The sequence below is a fragment of the Mastigoproctus giganteus genome, chromosome 2 (assembly GCF_048544385.1).
Source record: "Mastigoproctus giganteus isolate SK-2022 chromosome 2, ASM4854438v1, whole genome shotgun sequence".
Lineage (NCBI taxonomy): Eukaryota > Metazoa > Arthropoda > Arachnida > Uropygi > Thelyphonidae > Mastigoproctus > Mastigoproctus giganteus.
The window spans coordinates 206,174,483-206,195,267 of NC_143576.1; the positions used below are offsets into that span (position 1 = coordinate 206,174,483).

The 20,785-nt window shown below is 38.1% G+C and overlaps 1 protein-coding gene across 1 annotated transcript in view; it reads right to left on the reverse strand.

The window, feature by feature from the left end:
• The window catches only part of LOC150089963 (uncharacterized), a 153,132-nt gene that overhangs the window by 26,469 nt on the left and 105,878 nt on the right, over positions 1 to 20,785 (reverse strand). The window contains exons 22-24 of the mRNA XM_090390147.1: positions 20,623 to 20,775; positions 9,882 to 9,962; positions 1,499 to 1,519 (exon numbers count right to left, since the gene is read on the reverse strand). Coding sequence (XP_090246273.1) covers positions 1,499 to 1,519; positions 9,882 to 9,962; positions 20,623 to 20,775 — 255 coding nt within the window. The remainder of the gene's footprint in view (positions 1 to 1,498; positions 1,520 to 9,881; positions 9,963 to 20,622; positions 20,776 to 20,785) is intronic.

The following is a 20,785-nucleotide window of genomic DNA, read 5'->3' on the forward strand; positions in this document are numbered from 1 at the left end:
TATAAATTTTAACTAATAGTTTGACCTTCTGGTCTTTTGTCAAAGGTATTGGCTGCAACATCTGCCCATCCATATTTCCACCTTTGTTACATCCCGATGGTTATATTACATCTTTGTCTAAAGTTAAAGCTGACCTATTAGTTTCTTATCCTCTAGCTCTTGCATTGATGATCATAGTGAATCATCCCTTATTATTAAACTGCTGAACTAATTCCATTCAACACCCCTTTAGTTTTCTGACAGAAAGACAACAGAAGAATCCTGAACATCCTTGATGACAGGAAGTCTCCAAGTCCTGACAGCACCAGTGCAATAAGAAAATGTAAAAAGAAATCCATTTTTTACATTTGAAATTTGCTGATATCCAGCCAATTAATTCCTTTCCACCAACCTTATTCTTTCAAAAGTTATTGGTTGCCAATATAGATTCCATCAGCGTCAATACACTGGTAATATCTTGGCTTATGTCACTCATTTTTGAGTAAGAAAAAGACTGAATAAATTCCAGCATTTTCTCTCAAAATTTCTAAAAATCACATTTGGAATAAAGGTCTTCCCAACAATATTTCACTTTGTGGTCTTCTTTCCAATTTTTGGAGAAGATTATGTGTCCATTTATACTGTGGATGGCTGAGGTCAGAAGAGTTCACAACTTCATTGTAATAACTGTTTTTGTTGCAGCCGACATAAAAGCACAGCAGCTAACAACAGACTATGCACTTCTGGTGATCAGGTATGGGGCTCAATCTCACAATGTGTGAATTTGCATCCATGCATGCTACCCCAGAACCACAGCCAGATCTAACAGATAGTTTTTTTACTGGCGACTCACTATGTTGGTGTGATGGAAGATGGCTCTCCCTAACTTCTAACTTCTCAAGTAATGCTGAAGTTTCCCAAGGTTCTGTTCTCTCACTTTCTCTTTTCCCCCTGTATATTAATGCCCCTCCACTGACTGGAATTCCTGTCCATAATTTTGCTGATTTTTTTATATATAATTATCTCAATCATGCTTTTAAATGGAGAGAGAATTAATTATCTGTGCATGACAATAAATTTGTTTATGACCACAGTGTAATAACTGTGTGATAATTAATTCTCTCTTGGCATACACAAATAGTTTTAGAGCAAGCACAACCATGATATGCAGTACTGAATAAGGTTGGAGTTTTAATAATCTTATTTTAAAACTTCAAATATTTAATATAGCAAAAGATACATGGCCTATGAAATAAATTAGTAAACTGAAGACAGTCTTGCCCAATATATTTGGTAGTGAGCAAAATTTCAATTGCCATAGATTGAGGAAGGTTATAAGTTAAGATCAAGGAAGTTTGTAAGTGAATGATGTTTTCCATCTTGAATATTAAGACCATAGCATTACTTATGCCCGTTGAAATTTGTTGACCAACGATCAAATACACAGCGAAACAAGATTATTCTCAATTTACTAATTTAATCTAATTTTATTTTTAATTATACATAAAGAATATCCTACCTGTCCGGATCATCAACCAATCTGAAATTTAAAAACAAGAAAAGTATTAATCAATACTGACTGTAATTTAGAATACATATTTAAAAGCTAATAAAATTAAAGTATTTTCTTAACTAGTCAGTAGAATCATGGGGATACTGTGATTATTGTTTACCTGCTCCCATTTTTGGAACTGGTTATTAAGATCATACATGAAGAAAATTCTTGACATATGAAGAGCTTGCTCCAAAATCAGTTTCACCAAAAAACAAGTGATCATATCATTCTATAACTTTCAGTAAAAAAAAAAAATCATTTCTTGAGCATTTCAAAGTCACCTTTCTATGTAGTGTAATTGTGAAGGGGGGGACAAGAACAAGCAACAAAGTGCATGGTATCATCAGATCTAAACACCTTGATAAGCCCAACTGCTTTGATTTTCCAAGCTCATGTTCTAATTTATGGAATGTGTTTGTTATTGTATATGTTTCATGTTTTCTAGGAAATCAGTAAGTAGCTCTTTGATGATCTTACATATTGATTAAAAAGGATTTATTTTATTGAAAAGAACATCATGTAACACCATCTTTCTTCAAGTTTCATTTGACCAGATTAAAGAAAAGTCCATATGCAACTGTGTTCACATGCAATGAGTTTTTTTAAAGATTGGTGTATTTAAATCACCTGTGCAACAAATTAAGCTGTAAATTTTTTTAATGATTACTCTCAATGTGCATATGATATTTTCATTCTTGCCATGCTTATATGTATTAATGATAAAAAAAAATAAATAAATAATAACGAGACATATTTGTTTGTGACCATATTATATACTTTCCGGCTATGTAAAATGCATCCAATGAAACTAATGAATAATGAGAAATATTCATTTGTGACCATATTATAGGCTTTCTAGCTGTGTAAAATGCATTCCACAAAACAAATTAAGCTATCATTTTTTTTTTAAATATGTACTGTAATTACTACTACAAATATGACATTTTATTTTTATAATGCTTAGAACCATACTGATCAGAAAAAAAAAAAATCAAGGACACATTTTCATAAATGCCCGCTCTTAAATCCCCACACACCCAGTTGTGTTACAGTTATCGGCACAACTGCTAGCAAAGAAAAAAAAAAAAATAAATAATAATAATAATTGTTATTATGGGATGGAAATATGCAAAACAGAAGAAACATTCCTGTTTCCTTATTTCTATTCTATCCTTAAAAAAAAAAAAAAAAAAAAAAAGTTAATATCTCAGATTTTCCACTGAAGACCAACTTCAACTTTTCAATAAATTGCCCAGCAACCTTTAAATAAAATATTTAAAGTAAAGAAATGCTGGGGCCACTCACATGGCTTTGTCAGTTCAGCAGTTTTTAGCCAAGAACAAAATGGATGGTCTCACATCCTCTTTATTTTCACAACCTGGCCCCCTTGTGACTTCTTTCTGTTCCCAAAATGAAAATCCAATTAAAAATATGAAGATTTGAAGACATCCCGGAGATCCAATCTAAATTGCAAAAAGTGTCAGATAGCAAGGGAATGAATTATGTCAGCAAGCTGACATAATACAATCCCTTCAACACCAAATAACTTTTACAGTGATATTGATGTAGGAACATTCATCCAATTACATGAATTTGGGAGGATTATCTTGTCCTTTCCTATGTTTTTGCAGTCAATGGCATTCAAATTGTCTAGGTTAATACAATATATCTTATCATTCACAGCAGAGCAAACTTTGGCTTACAACAAGTTTCTCAAGTATATTGCAGAACTTTCAAACATATGGCATCACCAAATGTTTAATCTTTGGTGATCGAGGCATCACCAAATTTGCTGATGCTATCGAGGCAGTGTTAGGTGGGTCGGAAAACTGCTACTTGGGGGGGATACAAGGACTAATAGATTAACAGTAGCCACTGGCAGAGGTGAAAGTGATTCTTGCACTGCTTCTATTGGAATGAACAGCAACCTGGAAAACAAGATACAGGGTATTTCAGAGACTGATGGGAGTCATTGCGGTACAAGTAAACACATGGGTTGTGTTAGAGTAGCTAAGAATAAGAACAGGTGCATGTATACTTGCATGTACACTAGGGCTAGAAGTATAGTAAATAAAATTCATGAATTTGAGGTATTGCTCAAAACATCAAAGGCAGATATTGTTGGGATATCAGGGACGTGGTGTCGCACAGATATAAGGAATGAAGAACTAGAATTTGGGGAGTACAATGTGTACAGGAAAGATAGACGGATAAGAAGGGAGGAGGGATTATGCTATTAGTTAAGAAACACATAAAATCCAAGGAAAGTGAAGCCAGCCGACATCGCTGGACATTGCAGTGCAGAGTCAGTTTGGTGTGACATAAGCATTGGGAGATCAAAATTGAGAGTAGGAGTGTGCTATAGGCCTAATGACTCTGATGAGCATAATAAGAAACTGTACACGGAAATAGAGCGGGCCAGTAAATCAGAGAGTCTTATAATGGGGATTTTAATTTCCCAGATACTGACTGAAATTTGTGGTTTGGTCACTCACACACTAGCAAAGCTTTTATGAATTTATTGGATGATTGTTTTCTACAGCAGCATGTTTGGGAGGCAACTAGAGGGAGTAATACTCTTGATCTGATTATCAGTAGTGATTCTTCATGCATTAAGAATCTGCAGATAAAGGAACCACTAGGTAGCAGTGATCACAGTGTGCTGAAGTGGGATTTACTCAAAGAGGTAACTACCATCAGGGGTAAAGGGAAAGGTTTTTTCGTTCATAAAGGAAACTACGGTGGTCTGAGACAGTATTTAAATTCTATACGGTGGGACCAACTGATGATGTTACCAACAGCAAATTCAAAATGGGAAGCATTCAAAGAATTTATCTTGGAAGCTACTAGGCTTTACATACCAACTAAGAAATATTGTTCAAGGTTTAGGCCTAAATGGATGTCAGAGGAACTAATGAGACATATGGCAGAGAACAAAATGCATGGGATACATATAAATTGATAGGTGACATGGAAGCCTATGATAGATATAAGCTAGTCTGTAACCAAGTCACAAGGAGATTAGGCAGGCAAAGGCAGATTATGAGAAATCCTTGGCAAAGAGTTCTTTACTTATGTAAACTCTAGAAGGAAAGGGATGAATCAGATTGGTCCACTGGATATTGATGTTTCAAACTGTTGATGATCCTGCTCAGGTGGCTAACAAACTAAATGAGTATTTTGCATCTACATTCACCCATGAGGAGTTACTCAGGGAGGGAAATTCCAGAGGTGAGTTAAACTCTGGCAGCTAGATGATCTTGTAATAACTGAGAGGAAAGTGGAGGAGAAATTGTTGAAGATAAACATAAAAAAGGCAACCAGGGTGAACGGGATCTATCCAGTTATATTAAAGGAGACAGCAAAAAAAGTAAGCAAACCCATAGCCATAATTATGAGAGCTTCTTTGGACTCAGGGGAGGTACCCATGGACTGGAGATGTGTAAATGTGACCCCAATTCACAAAGGAGGATCAAAAAGCAACAAGTAATTATAGACCTATTAGTTTAACTTCTGTTCCAGGAAAATTAATGGAGGCACTGGTTAAAGAAGCACTGCAGGATTATCTAGACAAGACTTCAGTTATAGCTCGGACACAGCATGGTTTTGTTAAGGGAAAGTCTTCCCTGACCAATTTGATTGGATACTATGATGTGGTCACAAAGGAACTGGATGCAGGGAATAACTTTGATATCATATATTTGGATCTTAGAAAGGCTTTTGATACTGTTGCACATGGAAGACTGCTGAACAAATTGGAGTAGTGTGGTATTGGCGGAAAATTGCTGCTATGGATAAAGGGATGGTTGAGTGGGAGAAGACAGAGAGTGGTAATCAATGGACACTGCTCATCGTGGACTAATGTTATTAGTGGAGTCCCTCAGGGTTCAGTGTTGGGTCCATTGTTGTGTTTTGTATTTATAAATGATACTGATGATGTATATCAGGCTTAATGTCCAAGTTTGCAGACGATATGAAGGTTTGCAGGATTGTTAAGGATACTAATGACAGTACGCTGCTGCAACAGGATCTAGAAAAGTTGAGCAGATGGGCTGAGAGGTGGCAAATGAAGTTTAACATTGATAAATGTAAAGTACTACATATGGGAAGCAGTAACCCCAGAGTGACATATCAACTCTGTGGTACTACACTGACAGTGGTAGAGAACGAAAAGGACCTGGGGGTAATTATGCAGGCAGATATGAAGTTTTATGAGCAGTGCAGATGGTCTGCAAGAGTATCTCATAGTTTCTTGTCAATGATATACAGGAGTTTTTCTAGCAGGGATAAGGAGGTGATTATCCCCTTGTATAAGGCAATGGTCAGGCCACACCTTGAGTACTGTATACAGGTCTGGAGGCCTCATTTTAAGAAGGATGTAGAGCTGTTGAAACAAGTACAGAGAAGGCAAACAAGATTAGTGAAGCAACAAGATTAACTCTTACGAAGAAAGGCTTAAATTTTGCAAATTACAGTGTCTGGAGACTAGGCACCTGCGAGGTGATCTGATTGAGGTGTATAAAGCCTTGAATGGTTTGAGCATGCTCAATGCTGATGGGATTCTTCCTCTTGCTCAGAATAATCACCTGAGAGCGCATAAATTCAAATTGAGAAAAGACAGATGTAGGATAGATGTGCGGAAGTTTGTCTTTAGCCAGTGGGTAGTTTGTTGGTGGAACAGACTTCCATCCTTTGTTGCGGAAGTTGATAGCCTAAATAAATTTAAGGCTGAGCTGGACAGGTATTTGGAACAAATGGAGGAGTGAAATGGGTTTTTGGATGATGCTGCATAAGCTTGCTTTCTTGCATCATATGCCTCTACTAATGTTAATGCTAATCTGCCATTTATTTAAAATGTAGGTCCTGAAACAGGCTGTCATAACAGTGTCTCATCTTTTAAGCCTATACTCACCAGATTAACCCTGATGATGCCATTTCTTTGAAAGTTGTCCAATACCAGAATTCCTGGCATAATATGGTAATTCCTCGTTCTTGTGCTTTCATGTGTTCTGAAAAAACATATGAAAGCAAAAGACAATTCTCCCAACTTCATATAATTTCAATAAGGACAAAAATACGATTAGCTATATTATAATTCTGAAGCTCTGGCTTTGTAAAATTAATTTAAAAAATAAAGTGGCCATATACCTTACAGTTTTATATATTTTTATTATTTTATTATATGAAACAATAGCTAGACGAAATATAAAATAAACAGTATGCAGAAATGCATGCCAAAAATTTGGGTTACTTAGAAACAACCCCAGGGGCTTACATCTGGTGAGTATGGGCTTGGCACACCCAGGGTCCTGATCTGGATATCATCATTCTTCTCTTTCTTGGTGATTCATTTCTACCTCTCTCTCTCTCTCTCTCTCTCATTCTCTCTCTGTCTTAGGGTAAATCAGAATTTTTTTTTGGCTGGTGCAGCATAAGCCTCGGGCTTCCTTGCACCATATGGCTAATAATAATAACAGCTTCATAATGCAAAATTGAGTGTTGAGCTGCTATTACGAATGGCTGGCAGCACTACTGCGGATGTTGTTTAGTGGCACAAGGGCTGTTAGGGCCATATTGTGCCCGATTCTATTCCATAGTGCAATTACCAGTTAAAATCTGTAAAATAATCCTGTCTGCTTTAAGAAATCAAAGAACTCAGCTAGATTTGCATCATCTCCAATCAGATGGGGTAATGTCAAAGGTTCTTGCAGATGTGAAAGCGATTTGAAAATTGTGTTTCGATAATTATTATAATGATTGCAATTTATTAGAATATGCCTCACTGTAAGTGTAGTCTGACAAGTACAAATAGGCGGATCTTCCCCCTTGAGTAGATAAATATGGGTTAGATACATATGCCCAATATGCATCCTAGCCAGGATCACCTCCTCTTGCCTATTTGATTGCATGCTTGATGGCCACAACTTAGGTTCCTGTTTAAATTGAAGCAGTTTATTGCCGCACTGAGCCTGCCAGATTTGCAACCATTTCTCTTCACACATGTTTTTTATGACTGATTTGTAGTCTGTATATGGCACTTGGTAGTTAGGAGATCTTGCAGTGATCGGATGTTTAGCGGCTTAATCTACATATTTATTTCCTTTGATGCCTACATGACCTGGTATCCAACAGAAAGTTACTGATTGGTTTACAGCTTGTAATGCAATAATCTGTGATCTTATTTGCTTCAAGATTGGTTTAGATGGATTTTTCAATGATTTTATTGCACTCAGAGAATCAGAGTAGATCATAATTTGCTTCATGGATAGATTAATCATGTGATCCAGAGCTATTTTTAATCGCCCACAGTTCAGCAGAATAGATGCTGCATTCCTTTGGAAGGGACAAAGAAGTAGAAAAAATAGAAAAAACTGCCACTGCACCCACTGTCATACTTGTTTTTGAGCCATCAGTATATATTTGAAATCACTGAGAATTTTCTGCTACATGTGCAACATGGAGTTTCCTGATGGTAGGGTCTGCTGCTTGGGTTTTCCCCCATTGTTGGAATGAGAAATCACAGACCAGTGTATAATCAGACCATGGAGGGTCATGAGTACTCATTTCCTGAAAGACATTACCCATGTCTAGATTTCAACATTGTGTTAACTGTAGCAACCTTATCCCAATAGGTTTGTTCTCGTTAGGTTTGTTTTGATAAAATATGGTTCATTGGGGCTCAAATAAGTATGGTGAGATAGGATGAAAGGGAAGACTCTGTATTTTTGCTGCATAGTTTAGGAGCAACATTTTCCTCTGAAGATGGTGTGGAGGTTCGTGTGCATCTATATATAGACTCTGTACAGGGGATGTTCCGAATGCTCCTAAAGCAGTTCTTAGGACACTGTGAAGGATAGTGTCTAGCTGAGTTAGTGCACTTTTCCTGGCAGAGTCATAGATTGGAGCTCCGTAATTCAAGTGAGATTGGATTAATGCCCGAAGCAGAGTGTATCGGTCAGCACCCCATGTCAATGAAGCTAGTACTCTGAGGATATTTAATTTTTTCAAGCAAATGGTTCTCAGGTATGTGATGTGTTGTAAGAAATTTAATTTATTGTTCAGGATTAAGCCAAGAAATCTGATACTATTGGAAAAAGGTATGGTGAAATTTTTAAGATGTAGTTCAGGACCTTACGTTTTTTTACAGAAATGAATACAGTCAGATTTTTGTGCTAATAAGCGGTAGCCATTCCACAGCTCAATTTTGTTAATTGAGATCTGAAGCTGTCTCTCAATAGAATTCATAGTTTTTCCTTGGCACAAAATCATGAGGTCATCTGCATAATGATATAATTCTACTGTGCTTGGAATATCATGGATGATATTGTTTATTCTTATTAAAAATAGCATAGGACTGAAGATAGATCCCTGAGGGACACCCTGTTATTGTGATGCTATCTGTATTTCAAAATAAAATGATTGTAGCACTAGATAGATTCAGCACTTTATCTAAATCCACTTTCAATTTTCATAAGACACTATGCATGTTTTATGTTTTAAAAATGTTCCTTAATTATAATTAATATTAATTAACATAAAGTAATACATAACTACAGTATAATTAATTTAAGTTAATATAAAATTAATACAATCCATTACCCACTGCAATTATTACAATTGTTATTATGGCAGTGATTTTTTTAAATTATTTCTCAAGTTAAAACTAAATGTCATTTCAGAAAAGTTTCCCAAAATGAGAGATCTTGCAATAATTTCTGTACTGGCATTGTTGCTTTTCCACTTCATCTTCTCACTGCATAATCTTTCAATAGTAATTAATAATCTGTGCACCCTACTACCACTGGAGCTATACAATATTAGATTTCAAAAATCAGCCAAGGGTCAAGTCCCAGAGTTGCAAAATTTATGTGGTTCTACTGTATTTACAGATGTAGGGATAATGATACAATATAAAAATATATTTTAAAATACTAGCATAAATAATTTTTAGGGAGATTATAAAAATGCAAATTATTTTCTCAATTGGCTGCAAAATAATAAATTATTTTATTTAATTTTGGCAGGGAAAGATAATTTTCACAGAGTAGAACATGGTAGCATGTTAGAATCCACAAAATACAGTAATATTCTGTAGCTACACCAGAGTATAAACATTTACAGCTATTCACAGTATGAACAAAAAATTCATTTATTTAATCTTTTTATGATGCGAATAGTCCACTCAGACAAGTGCAATCTATTGTATAATCAAATACCTGAAACTCTTAATGATGTAAATCCTTAGAGAAATTAAATCATTGAAATTATTTATTTTAATAATTACTTTCTAAAGAAACATAGGTGAATATAATATTTTGAAAATAAGAAATGTGCATATTCTACTTACGCCAAAGGTGTACATTTCAACCCTTTCTGAAGTGGGTCAGTTCCTGTATGAACTCCACCACAAGAGCGAAGAGGTTTTATTCTAAAAGATAGCAAATACAGAATAAATCACAATTAAATAATATATAAACAAAATATCAGCAAGTGAATATTAATCCTTGTAGCACTAGATAGATAAATCTAGTGCTATATATCTAGATATATCTAATACAATATATAAGTTTTCAAAACAAATTTTCTAAATCTCCCTCATTAATTTCCTATGCCTATTTCTCTTATTCTGAAGTCATAGTTAATTTTCCCACTTAATGTGATTTGTAGAAATATTATTTTTTGAGTGTTGGCCTCTCAGCATCAGTGATATGAATGAGGTGGTGCAAGAAGTTAGGGCTGACTTTCCTAGTAATGGTTTCCTTATCTCTTGTTTTATTTTGTGTTTGCATTGTCTTAAAGCAGATTAATTATATTTAATCATATTTATTATCATCAGTGCAAGTTTTATTCATTAAGTGAGTACGATAAGTAATTCTACTTCTTAGCTCTTATGTTATCTTATCTATTTCTTAGCCCTTATGTCAAACAGTTAAAAAAAATGGAAACCTAAAATTTACAGGAACTTACCTCTCAACTGCTTATTAGGAAAAAATTAAAATGGAATAAAGTGTTTAAAATAAACACATAGAGAAAGGTGTACCTTCTCAACATATGTCTATAATGATTTGAAGCACTAAAACCAAGAGCCTGATGGAGGCTTTCATAATGATCATCAGTTGGTTAGTGAGGGTGGAATGAAGAGGGATGATTATATGTTTCAATTCCCATGATGCAGTTTGTCCAGACACAGAAATTTAATGTTACTTAAATTCTAAATTGGTGAGAAAGCTGAGGGTAGTTGGGCATTAAGAATTAAATACTGTGTGTTATGTTTAAACTATTCTATCGCGTGATTCTATAGTAGTCAATTTGTAGCTGGAGGGGGAGTTTTTTTTTAAACTATTGGCGAATCAATTTTCAGTTGGTGGTTCAAAGAGTGAACAATGGGAAGTGAGCACTTGGTGGTATGACATGATGTTTTTAAGCTTGCGTTATGGTAATAAGTTCTGGTGTTCAATGTATTTGACATGCCATATCTTAATGTGGTACTTCCAAAGTAACATGCATTGCAGTCTTGTTGAGAAGAGATTAAATACACTATATTATTGATATCTTTGATGTCGTATTTTTGGGTATTTTTGTAACTACTGAAAGAAGTACTGACTTTATTGTACAATGAGAAAATTAAGAATGTGTTGGTACCTAAGAATTTTCTTAGGTACCAACGTTCCTAAGTTGTCTGGCAAATTGGCTATGATATAGAAGAATTATGGCGATGTTTGCGGTTAGCTGTTTATTTGTTGTCAGCTGAATTTCAAGTCTACTTCATGTATAGTTCTTTGTACGAGGTTATAAGGATATATCCTCCTTAGGAATGTTTTTATATCCTTATAACCTCGTATAAAGTGGCAATTGAAGTTTAATGTTGATAACTGAAAAGTACTGCATTTGGGTAATAGTAATCTCAGAATAGCATACCAATTGAGTAATACCAAACTTAAAGCAGCAGAGAATGAAAAAGATCTTGGAGTAATTGCACAGTCCAACATGAAGTTCTCTGAGTAATGCAGATGGGCTGCTAGGACAGCTCATGGGGCACTGTGAGAGAATGTTACATACAGGAATATACAGTAAACTCCTATTATAGTACTTTCAAAGAGAGTGGCTCAAAAGAGCACTATAAGTGGGACCTCCCACTTTTTTCAGAGGCTATTTTCCATCAATATGCTGGCAGATGACATTGATTTTTTTTAGCTTTTTTTTCCCAGTGTTTATGACGAAGTGGCTTATATGTAAGTTGAAAACCAGCATACTTAATATATTGTGCTTGCTTTTTTTTGCACTTTCATATTTCTGTGCATGCCATTAAAAAGAATAAACACTTTTAAAAAGATTTTATTAAACTACACACATATTGAATACTGCTATATAAATGTAATAGTAACATAATAATAATAATACTGGTACAAGAAGTTCACTGCACACATAGGCAAATACTTAGTGAAGCAGTTCACCCAGATGATAAGACACCCTGACATAATCCCAAAGTTTCTGACTCAAGGAATCACTCATCTGAAGGCTGAGGACAAAGATACCACAAACCTGGCAAAGTACAGACCAATCACCTGTTTGCCAACAATGTAAGATCCTAACCATCTGCATAAATACTATTGATATTTAATTTATTGATTTTATTAATTTAAACTACCATGCCCCAGACTAGAGCAGCAAAGCAACGGGCACAAAGTGGCAGGAGTGCTGTGAATCGGGGGAGAACTGAGGGGGGCAATTCTCCAACGCATCACAGCCTAAAAAAATGTGCAACTTGTGAAATGTTTGCCGAACTCTCTGGAACGGAACATGATATTGCCATGGGGGATGTCTTTGTGAGTGCGCGATGTAAGGAGTGTAAGGAAATCAGGAGACAACTCAGCGTTGTTATGGGCCTATATGAGAGTTTGAAGGACAGGGTGGATGCCCTCGAAAGATCTAAATTGAGGGGCCCATCAGGCTCTCAGCTGCCCAACTCAACGCCAGAGCTCACTCCTGGGCATCAGGCAACACAGCGGCAATCTCCAAAGCAGAATGCGCTGGTCCCAAAGGAACTAGTTATTGTTGGTGACTCTACTGTCAGGGAGACGGGGATTATATTTTGTAAAAAGGATAGGTGGAACAGGACCAGGGTATGTCTGCCAGGGGCAAAGGTTGATGACGTTGTAGAGCGGATATCATCTTTCAAGGGCCCAAAAGGTGATATAGTTGTACACGTTGGTACTAATGATATTAAGAGTAGGAGACCGGCGGAATTACTCAACAAGTACAGGTCACTGTTGAAAAAAAGCCGTGAAATAGGGTTGAATTTGAAAGTGTCTGCAATTCTTCCCAGACACGATAGGAGGGAGTACATGATGAGAGCCTTGTCGATCAATTCGGCCCTGGAAAGATTGTGCAAGGCTCAAGGGGTAGAATTTTTTTCAGCCTGGACTGTACTTGTTAACAGCAGAGATTGCTTCTACAGGGATGGGATACACTTAAATAGAAAGGGTGCAAGAATATTTGCTGATGCTATCGAGGCAGTGTTAGGTGGGTCGGAAAACTGCTAGTTTGGGGAGATACAAAGACTAATAGTTTAACAGTAACCGCAGGCAGAGGTGAAGGTGATTCTTGCACAACTTCTATTAGAATAAGAAGCGACCTGGAGCGAGGGGTGTTGGGGGTTTCAGGGACGGATGGCAGTCATCATGGTATAGTTGGGTATATGGGATGTGTTAGGGTAACAGGGAATAGGCATAGGAGCATGTATGCTTGCATGTATACCAATGCTAGAAGTATAGTAAATAAATTTGATGAATTTGAAGTGTTGGTCAAGACATCAAAGGCGGATATTGTTGGGATTAGCATTAGCATTAGCATTAGTAGAGGCATTTGATGCAAGAAAGCAAGCTTATGCAGCATCAGCCAAAAAAAAAAAAAAAAAAAAAAAAGTAACATAAATAAATAAAAATAACCACTTCCACTTCACCCGTCTGTTCGTTCGAAATACCTGTCCAGCTGAGCCTTAAACTTATTTAGGCTATCAACTTCCACGACAAGGGATGGAAGTCTGTTCCACCCACCAACCACCCGCTGGCTAAAGGCAAATTTCCGCACATCTATCCTACATCTGTCTTTCCTCAATTTGAATTTATGCCCTCTCAGGTGATTTTTCTGAGCTAGAGGAAGAATCCCATCAGCATTGAGCATGCTCAAACCATTCAAGGCTTTGTACACCTCTATCAGATCACCCCGCTGGTGCCTAGTTTCCAGACACTATAATTTGCAAAACTTAAGCCTTTCTTCGTAAGAGAACCCCTTTGTCCCATTCACCAATCTAGTTGCCCTTCTCTGTACTCGTTCCAGCAGCTCTACATCCTGAAATGAGGCCTCCAGGCCTGTATACAGTACTCTAGGTGTGGCCTGACCATTGCCTTATACAAGGGAATAATCACCTCCTTATCCCTGCTAGAAAAATTCCTATATATCATTGACAATACACCATGAGCTACTCTTGCAGCTCGTCTGCACTGCTCAGAGAACTTCATATCTGCCTGCACCACCACCCCCAGGTCCCTTTCATTCTCTACCACTGTCAGTGTAGTACCACAGAGTTGATACGTTGCTCTGGGGTTGCTGTTTCCCATATGTAGTACTTTACATTTGTCAATGTTAAACTTCATTTGCCACCTCGAAGCCCATCTGCTCAACCTTTCCAAATCCTGTTGCAGCAGCATAGTGTCAGTAGTGTCCTTGACAACCCTGCCAACCTTCGTATCGTCTGCAAACTTGGACATTAAGCCTGATATACCTTCATCAATATCATTTATAAATACAGAAAACAATAAAGGCCCCAATACTGAACCCTGAGGGACTCCACTAATAACATTAGTCTACGATGAGCAGTGTCCATTGATTACCACTCTCTGTCTTCTCCCCCTCAACCACCCCTTTATCCATAGCAGCAACTTGCCTCCAATGCCACACTGCTCCAATTTGTGCAGCAGTCTTCCATGTGCAACAGTATCAAAAGCCTTTCTAAGATCCAAGTATATAATATCAAAGTTATTCCCTGCATCCAGTTCTTTTGTGACTGCATCATAGTATCCAATCAAATTGGTCAGGCAAGACTTCCCCTTAACAAAACCATGCTGTGTCCTAGCTATAACTGAAGTCTTGTCTAGATGATCCTGCAGTGCTTCTTTCACCAGTGCCTCCATTAATAGCAGAGACGTGGTGTCACAGGGGGATAGCAGAGACGTGGTGTCACAAAGATATAAGGAATGCAGAACTGGAATTTGGGGAGTACAATGTGTACAGAAAGGATAGACAAGACAGAAAGGGAGGGGGTGTTATGCTGTTAATTAAGAAAAACATAAAATCAAAGGAAGTGCACCCAGTTAATATAGATGAACAGTGCTCTGTTGAGTCAGTTTGGTGTGAGATAAGCACTGCGAAAGGAAAAATAAGAGTAGGAGTGTGTTATAGGCCTAATGACTTGAATGAGTACAATGAACAATTGTACAGAGAAATAGAGTGGGACAGTAAATCAGAATGTCTTATAATGGGGGATTTTAACTTCCCAGATATTGACTGGAACTTGTGGGTTGGTCACTCACACACTAGTCAGACTTTTGTGGAGTTATTGGATGATTGTTTTCTGCAGCAGCATGTTCGAGAGGCAACCAGAGAAAGTAACACTCTTGATCTGGTTATCAGCAGTGATCATTCGTGTATTAAGAATTTGCAGATAAAGGAACCACTAGGTGGCAGTGATCACAGTGTGCTGAAGTGGGATTTACTCAAAGAGGTAACTACCGTCAGGGGTAAAGGAAAGGGTTTTTGCTTCCGTAAAGGGGAGTACAGTGGTCTCAGACAGTTTTTAAATTCTGTACAGTGGGATCAACTGACGATGTTACAAACAGTAAATTCTAAGTGGGAAATATTCAAGGAATTAATCGTGGAAGCTACTAGACTTTATATACCGATTAAGAAATATCGTTCAAGGTTTAGGCCTAAATGGTTATCAAATGAACTAATGAGACTCGTGACAGAGAAGAAAAATGCATGGGATGCATATAAATTATCAGGTGACGCAGAAGCCTGTGGCAGATATAAGCTAGTCTGTAATCAGGTCACAAAGGAGGTTCGGCAGGCGAAGGCGGATTACGAGAAATCTTTGGCAAAAGATGCTAAGAAAAACAGCAAGGATTTCTTTACTTATATAAACTCTAAAAGGAAGGGGATGAATATGATTGGTCCACTTGACATCGATGGTTCGACTGTTGATGATCCTGCTCAGATAGCAAACAAACTGAATGAGTATTTTGCATCTACATTCACACGTGAGGAATTATTACAGTTTGAAAATGGAAGAAGGTTATCAAATTGTAGCAGTGTGCTTAATGATTTTGTAATAACTGAGAGCAAAGTGGTGGAGAAATTGTTGAAGTTAAACATAAGAAAGGCACCTGGGGTGGATGGGATCTATCCAGTTATATTAAAGGAGGCGGCAAAGCAACTAAGCAAACCCTTAGCCATAATTATGAGAGCATCCTTGGACTCAGGGGAGGTTCCCACGGACTGGAGATGTGCAAATGTGTCCCCAATTCACAAAGGTGGATCGAAGGGTGACACGAGTAATTACAGACCAGTTAGTTTAACTTCTGTTCCGGGTAAAATAATGGAGTCGCTGGTTAAAGATGCATTGCAGGATCATCTAGACAAGACTGCAGCAATAATTCAAACACAGCATGGGTTTGTTAAGGGAAAGTCTTGTCTGACAAATTTGATTGGTTATTATGATGTGGTCACAAAGGAACTGGATGCAAAAAATAATTTTGATATCATATACTTGGATTTCAGGAAAGCTTTTGACACTGTTGCGCATGGAAGACTGCTGTACAAATTGGAGCAGAATGGTATTAAGGGTAAGTTGCTACAATGGATAAAAGGATGGTTAAGTGGGAGAAGACAGAGGGTGGTAATCAATGGGTGCTGCTCTTCGTGGACTAATGTTATTAGTGGAGTCCCACAGGGTTCGGTGTTGGGTCCACTGTTGTTTTGTGTATTTATCAATGATATTGATGAAGGTATATCAGGCTTAATGTCGAAGTTTGCAGATGACACAAAGGTTGGCAGGGTTGTTAATGACAGTAATGGCAGTGTGCTACTGCAACAGGATCTAGATAATTTGGGCAGATGGGCTAAGAAGTGGCAACTGAAGTTCAACCTTGACAAATGCAAAGTACTGCATATGGGTAGAAGTAACCCCAGAGAAACGTACCAACTGTGTGGTACTACACTTAAGGTGGTAGAAAATGAAAAAGACCTGGGAGTAATTGTGCAGTCAGATATGAAGTTTTCTGAGCAGTGCAGACAGGCTGCTAGGGCGGGTCATGGGGTTTTGTCAATGATATATAGGAATTTTGCTAGCAGGGAAAAGGAGGTGATTGTCCCTCTGTATAAGGCAATGGTCAGGCCACGCCTTGAGTACTGCATACAGGTCTGGAGGCCTCATTTTAGGAAGGATGTAGATTTGCTTGAGCGTGTACAGAGAAGAGCAACACGATTGGTGAGGGGAATGAAGGGATTCTCTTACCAAGAGAGGCTTAAGTTCTGCAAATTGCAGTGGCTGGAGACTAGGCACCTGCGCGGTGATCTGATTGAGGTCTATAAGGCCTTGAATGGGTTGAGCACGCTGAATTATGATGGGATCCTTCCACTTGTTCAGATTACCAACCTACGGGGACATAAGTTCAAATTAAGAAAGGACAGATGTAGAATAGATGTGCGGAAATTTGCCTTTAGCCAGCGGGTGGTTAATTGCTGGAACAAACTTCCATCTGTCGTTGTAGAAGTTGATAGGTTAAATAAATTTAAGGAGGAACTGGACAGGCATTTGGAGGGAATGGTGTGATTTTTTTTTTTTTTTTTTTTTTTTTTGGCTGATGCTGCATAAGCTCCTACACTTGCTTTCTTGCATCATGTGCCACTACTACTACTACTACTACTACTACTACTATAACCAAGATATCAAACCACTTAGAGAACCAGAACATCATGGCCAAGCAGCAGAAGGGATGTAATTTTTTTTTTTTTTTTTTTTTTGTTAGTTGTTGGTGCATCAGCTTCTATGGCCATATTGCACCTCCCAAAGTTTTTGCATTTTACTGTGATCCAAGCCCGAGGTGGGAATCGAACCCACGACAGAAGGGATGTAAGCTGATGAGCAAAGAATACAAGGTGCAATTGACCAATGATGTGGCAGTTATGGAGCAAGCCTACAAGAAGCACCACAAACTGTACATGGCCTACACTGACTACAGCATAACTTTCAACTCTGTTCCCCATAACTAACTGATAGATACATGGAAGATCTACAAAGTCCACCCAACACTGGCACACTTCCTAGAAGCAGCCATGGCAGAATGGAGAACATCACATCCAGAACAATTGTCATCAGAAGAGGAACCTTCCAGGGTGATGCCCCTGAACCACTGTTTGTGATTTGGTTTTTTTAGGAGCATTAGCAACTAAGGCCATATTGCTCCGGGATATGCGGTGGTCATTCCTTGACCTTTCCGCATCCTCCGTATTTGGTGGTGACGGGCTCGAACCCCGGTCTAATCAAGAAGCGTGTGCTACGCACTGCTGCTCCTTCCCACCTGGCTACGGAGGCGCCTCCTGAACCACTGTGGTTCTGCTTAGCACTCAACCCACTGTCCACCATGCTCAAAAACAGCAAGTATGGATATAGCCTAAAAGAAGGGAGGAAGAACCTGTACACCCTCTCTCACTTGATGTACATGGATGACATTGTGGCAACTGAGAACAAACACCAACTGCTACTCTGGATCACTGAAGAGTTTAGCACTACATCAGAATGCAATTTGGCCTAGACAAATGTAAGATCTGTGGATCGTATCAAAGAAACCCAGTTGGCTGAAACTACCAGCTGAAGGCTGGTGAAGAGATTGACGCCATGACAGAGGGAGAAACCTACAAATATCTGGGGATGATGCAGGCTCACCAGTTAGAACACAAGAAGATCAAGGCCCAGCTTACTGAGAAACACCATTAGAAACTGAGAAGCCTGTTAAAATCAAAGGTGAATGGCAGGAACAAGTCCAGAGCCATAAATGCCTATGCAGCCCTAGTACTAATATATTCCTTCAGGATTATAAGATCTACCAAAATAATGATGATCAAGAACCACCAACACCACCTGAGGTCAGCCATCGAGAGACTGACCACAGCCTGGATGTTTTTTTTTTTTTTTGGTTTTTTTTAGGAGCATTTGCAACTAAGGCCATATTGCTCCGGGATATGCGGTGGTCATTCCCTGACCTTTCCGCATCCTCCGTATTTGGTGGTGACGGGCTCGAACCCCGGTCTAATCAAGAAGCGTGTGCTACGCACTGTTGCTGCTGCTCCTTCCCACCTGGCTACGGAGGCGCCTCCACAGCCTGGAAAGGAGGCGGTAGGAGTATGATAGACCTCACTGAACAACAGAAGAAGGTGATTAAGAATGTGAGGGATTACTTCCAGGACAACACTGTGCCACTCCATCAAGCCATACAGAAGCTAGGCAAATTGTTACACACTGCTCAACCTCAATAAAAATACTCCACTTACACTGTCAGAAGAAACAAAGACAGAAAAATTGGCAGACACTACAGGGACCTCCACCCAGACTACATAGATAAGATCCTTTTTAATGCATGGCTCACAAGCAGAAGGCTCTTCCCTGAGAACAAAGGATTCATGCTTGCCATCCAAGACCAGGTAATGAACACCAGGAACTACAGGAAGTACGTCGCCAAGAACCTTGAAGTGACAGATGCCACATGTTGATGATGCCACCTGGCTCCAGAATGAGGGATGCAGAGTGGTCACCCAGATGGAGTATGGAGTACACTCATAGACACAACCAGGTCAACAGGATAATACAGCAGAAGCTAGCACAAAAATACCAGTTGACAAAGAAAGTGTACTGTATTACATATGATCCCCATGCCCTATTAGAGACTCCTACTCACAAACTATACTGGAACTGCACCATAAAGTTAACATGCTCACAAGTTAGTGTAAATGCATCAGATCTGCTCACAGATAACTACTAAATAGTTATAAGATTGGCATCATTATGTATATCTCGCTACGCAACAACTAGAAGCTTTTGCCTTCAAATGCGATGTAATTCAAATTAATACACACCATCTGGCATCTCTAATAATGTGGAGTTATACTTCACAACTGCCTTGCAATCATTGCAACACCAGGGTACCTGCCCACCCACTGAAGAGGAGACAATCAGCTCCGAAACGGTGCCATCTGGGTGGTGGAATCTGCTGAGAATAAGTAACAACAGTCTTCTCCTATGGTGAAGAGTTACTTATTCTAGGTAGTACAATATCATGGCAACTCATTGTGAAGATATTCACAATATGAGATATACATAATGATGCCAATCTTATAACTATTTAGTAGCCAGCTGCGAGCAGATCTGATGCATTTGCAATAACTTGTAAGTATGTTAACTGACTATGCAACTCGAGGCTTTTGCCCAAAAATGCGACGTAATTCAAGTTTCTGATAGTTATAAAAAAATAGTGTATTTTTGATAGCTTTTGGAACATAACCCCCCCCTTTAAGTATTGGTTCTTAGTCCCATAAAACACGGTTTTGCACTACATGAGATTTTATAGGAACCTAACTACTGTGTTATACGAGGGTTACCTGTACTTGATTCATATAGCAGAAGATACTAACATAAGTTCAGCTCTAGTGATGCTTCAAGATAGGATATTATGCAAAAAAAAAAAAGGTTCATAAGAAATCTGTTCTATTCAAATCAGCAGATGAAGAAAAAGAAACAGGATGATAACTTATATCTGCATTAGTTCTTATTCCATCACTGTTAATCCAAAAAAACAAGTAAATTACAAAATATATTTTGTTTTTTAATTTCAAAGCAGTTTGTCTACTTTTTTTTCAGGTAGCAGAATTTCACTTGTGAAATTACTGAATCATTTATTACATTTTTCATCTCCAAGGCATTTCATATATCAACGAAAGCATTATATTAATTGCTTTGATCTACTCTTACTTACTCGCCAGGATTGGGAGGAAAGTTAATATAGTTTGGCTTCAACATTTCATCTACATTGACATGTATATCGGCCTCAGATATCTCATCTATATTCGTTTCTACCTTCATACCTTTGTATGGCTCTCCATCATAGCCAATAAGTGGAACCTCAGACCTATTTCAAA